Raw genomic sequence first — 4,009 nt, 5'->3', positions numbered from 1 at the left:
CTATGTTAAGCTACGCCGAGGAAGGCCAATAAATGGATGGGTGACTTTAACATTATATTGGGAATAAAGGGAGAACGGACTCTAGTCTTGATTTTAAATCATTACATAAAAGTAAAATCAAATCAAGAATAATAATAAACTGAATACTAAATAAAATAGGTAGGTACATAAATACTGATTATCTTTAACCAAGATCAAAAAATTCCCGGAGGGACGGGCCCTGCTTGTACTAAATAAAATAGGTAGGTACATAAATACTGATTATCTTTAACCAAGATCAAAAAATTCCCGGAGGGACGGGCCCCGCTTGTTTTACTTCTCTTATCCTACAAGGAGGAAAGTTAGTAATATTTTATTTTTAAATTTAAGAAAAAGCTATAGCTTATATATAGGCGGAGGAATAAAAGATGGTTTAAAGTTTGGTTTAGTTTGTGTTTAACCCTTTAGTGCACGTTCTATTAATCTTATTCCTCTTTGCAGGGATCTCAATGAGGCGTCACTTCTATGGAATTTGAAAATCCGATATGACAAGGAACTTATCTATGTAAGTATTTATTTTATTTATTTATTTACACGCTAAGCAACAAGGCCATGTCTGGAACCTATGTCCCATTTAGGAACCTAGATAAATAATACTATAGTGTGAACTGTGAATAGTTATCAATACTTATTGATCAACTTATCAATATTGATCTACCTAAATTATCAATTGATCAAGCTTCATAATTGAGAGGACTGAGGTTCGAATTCCCGGGGAAAAATCTAATTATAGGAAGGCTAGATTATAAGCTAAGCTAAAGTTTTTTCTTTCATCCAGTTTTCCTTTCCGTGTGACAGAGGTAGGTAACGATTCGGACAAAATGAGGAGAAATTTTCAGATTTCCCCCTACCCCCTCTCTCTACCATTCTCTACCCTCCCCTTCCCTCACTCTACTGTCCTTAGATTTCAAACGATCACACCCGGCTTTACCTTTTTGACAATTTTGATTGCGGTGGGACTTTTATTTTTCCTCTTGAAAAATACCTTGAAACGATTTTCCTTCACAGAAAGCAAAATAGAGGGAGCAGGAGAGAGGAAAAAAGAGAGAAGGGAGACGAGAGAGAGAGAGAGAGAGAGAACTAGAAAGAGAGAGAGAGAAAAGGAAGAAGAGGGGGAGATAGAGAGAGGGGAAGGATTAAGCCGGCAATTTTCTGGAGGAAAAAAACCTGTCTAGGTTATGTGACACGTCTAATCTCATGGGAGAGAAAGAGAGAGAGGGAGATAAATCACAATGTAGGACAAAGAGAATAAAAGAAAGTGAAAAGGAAAAAAAATGAGAAAAAAGAGAAGGAGGATGAAGAAGAAAGAGGAGAAAGAGGAGGAGTAGGAGGAAAAGAAGAAGAAGAAGAAGAGGAGGTGGAAGTGGTGGAGGAGGAGATATTTGGAAAGAGGAGAAAAAGAACAATAAAAAAGATAGATTTCCCCATGGAAGCAAGAGAGAGGAAAAGAAAGAGAGAGAGAGAGAGAGAGGGGGGGCGTGTTCTTTGCTGGCAAGTGTTATTTCTCATCATAACTGCCAAGTATCAACACAACTAGAAGTGACTAAATTATTAAACTTACCTAGAGGTTTAGAAATCCCTGAGAATAACCTTAGATACAAAGAGATTGAACGTGGAAGAGAGAAGGTTTAAGAAGGAGAGAGAAAACAGAAGAAATGGTGTAATTTAAGAGAAGGAGGTTGGCTGATGATTGTCGAGTTGGCTGGTGCTTGCTTGGATGTACGGTTGACTGACAATTGCCTGATGGTTGTCAGGTTGGCTGACAATTGTCATGCAAGGCGAGCGCAGAGACCACTACGCCATGGGGGGAGCTGACTTTTTTTTTTTTAATCTTCTCTTTTTTTGGTCAAATCCTAAAAATGAATAGTAGAAGAACAAGGTAGGTATCTAGTATCTACTTATAAAACTTGATTTCTGGATCCCACACATAGAAAAGCTGTCAAATAAAACTGTTCAAGATATCAAGATTTTTTATGAAATTAAATGGTAGTTTTTTTTTCTGACCACTCAGTTTTTATGTAAAAAAAAGCTGACTTACATTAACTTACCATGTAATTGTTGGTAGAGGAACTGCAGGTTGTTCTGCTCCAAGAATTCGTTCAACTCCCCTGGAGGCCCTTGGTCAGCCATGTTTGTTCTTTGAAAATTTGATCACATCAAAAAAAATAAAAGTTTCCCACTATAGGTATTACAGAATTACACTATTTTCAGTTCTTGCACCAAGAAAATATTTGCCCGTTTTAAAATTGTTTTCCTTTTAATTTTTTAAATTAATAATAACCTAGCTAAAAAATCCTAGATCGTGCTGAAACATGAAATAAACTTTGACACTTGATACTTGATAGGTACCTACTAGTAGAAATAATAAAATTTTGAAATCGTAGAGATACGATACGGGTAGGGTGCGACACACACCCTACCCGTAACAAAGTCCGAGGCCAACTGAAGTGAGGAGAGGAAACAATGAAGAGGCTTGGTCAAATATTGTGATTCTAACAGAGTTCTCTACGATTTCTAGGAAACCTTTGTCAAACTCACAATGTAAATGTTGTTCTTTCAACAATATAAAATCAACTATGTGTTTTGAATCCTCAGCTTTGTGAGCCTGACAACAAACATACCTACTGTTGGGTTGTAAAAATTGTTAATTGTGAAATCAATATTGTGCTTGAGCTTGACGCTCAATGCATTTTTCTACCCACACATTGTTCTTTACTAGATACTTTTCCAAACAAAGGCTGTCCATGTACACAATGATTATATATATCTGTAATAAATAATAATAGTAATTCAGGGACGGGGTTAATTTATAGAATACATATAGGTACAAGTTTAAACAAGTTCCTAATATTATGAGTATAGATAGGTACATACGAGTATATATACCTATCTGAAATATCGAATCTCCTATCCCTATCTTTTTTTAAGAGCCTGCAACTCACGATAAGTTTTATCACATGAGATAATCTCATCAGATCATCTGATGCGATAAATCTGATCGTGAGTGTTTTTTTTCTGTCCGGTAAGAATAAAAAATACCTACCTTGAACTAGTTGGGTTATTCAAGTAAAATATTATGTTATGAATGACCTCACAATATTAACGTTTTGTTAACACAGCACAATTTACATTGCTACACCGACAAACGTAGAAAGCCAAGTTTGTTGGGTTATTCAAGTAAAATATTTATAGTCTCGCAATATTAACGTTTTGTTAACACAGCACAATTCACATTGCTACACTGACAAACGTAGAAAGCCAAGTTTGTTGGGTTATTCAAGTAAAATATTTATAGTCTCGCAATATTGACATCTTTGTTAACACGACACGATTAATTTTGTTTATATGTCGGAAAATATTGTCAGGCTCACAACTCCAATATATGTATGTGAACAAAGTCAAATATTATTGTTAGGCTATCAATAATTACTTTGTAAAAACAAAAATTTCCCCAATCACAAAATTTCTGCAGCTACACTAACAAAGTGTTCTTTGTAAGTGCAGCAATATTTTATTGTTGACTTCGCAATAAACCAGTCACAAACCAAATATTGCGAAATTTTGCTTGAAAACTTGGTGATTTTTTTCTCAGTGTACCTATTGGATGTCACCTATACCCTATTTATTGGACCTTGTACCTATCACAAAATAGTGAAATCTCGATATTCGGTTGATGAGTGTGTTGTAAAAAAAAAAGCTTCCTTTCCACGCAGATGATCCCGGGTTTGATTCCCACAAGATCGAGAAAATTTGCCCTCATCCTCATACCAATAAAACTTCGATTTCAAATACCTACCAATAGTTGTTTGCATTTTGAAGAAGTTTAGGTATTACCTACTCTGTTTTTTTTTTTTTTTTTTTTTTTTTTTTTAGTTCGTGAAATTTGATGTTTTAAATTAAATAACTCACAAATATAAACCGCGGATTGGTTTAAAATTTAATTGAAAAAAAAAAAACGAGGGACTTGGAG

General features: G+C 35.0%; 1 protein-coding gene across 1 annotated transcript in view; it reads left to right on the top strand.

Moving 5' to 3' along the window:
- Positions 1–480: 480 nt before the first annotated feature.
- Positions 481–4,009, top strand: part of LOC113472000 (unconventional myosin-VIIa-like) — a gene marked incomplete at its 5' end in the record, with an annotated part of 8,796 nt that continues 5,267 nt past the window's right edge. The window contains one exon of the mRNA XM_026831526.1: positions 481–544. Coding sequence (XP_026687327.1) covers positions 481–544 — 64 coding nt within the window. The remainder of the gene's footprint in view (positions 545–4,009) is intronic.

This window comes from Diaphorina citri, unplaced genomic scaffold (assembly GCF_000475195.1).
Source record: "Diaphorina citri unplaced genomic scaffold, Diaci psyllid genome assembly version 1.1 scaffold3558, whole genome shotgun sequence".
Lineage (NCBI taxonomy): Eukaryota > Metazoa > Arthropoda > Insecta > Hemiptera > Psyllidae > Diaphorina > Diaphorina citri.
The sequence above is the reverse complement of the archived record's forward strand: the minus strand, read 5'-3'. Positions and strand labels throughout refer to the sequence as shown.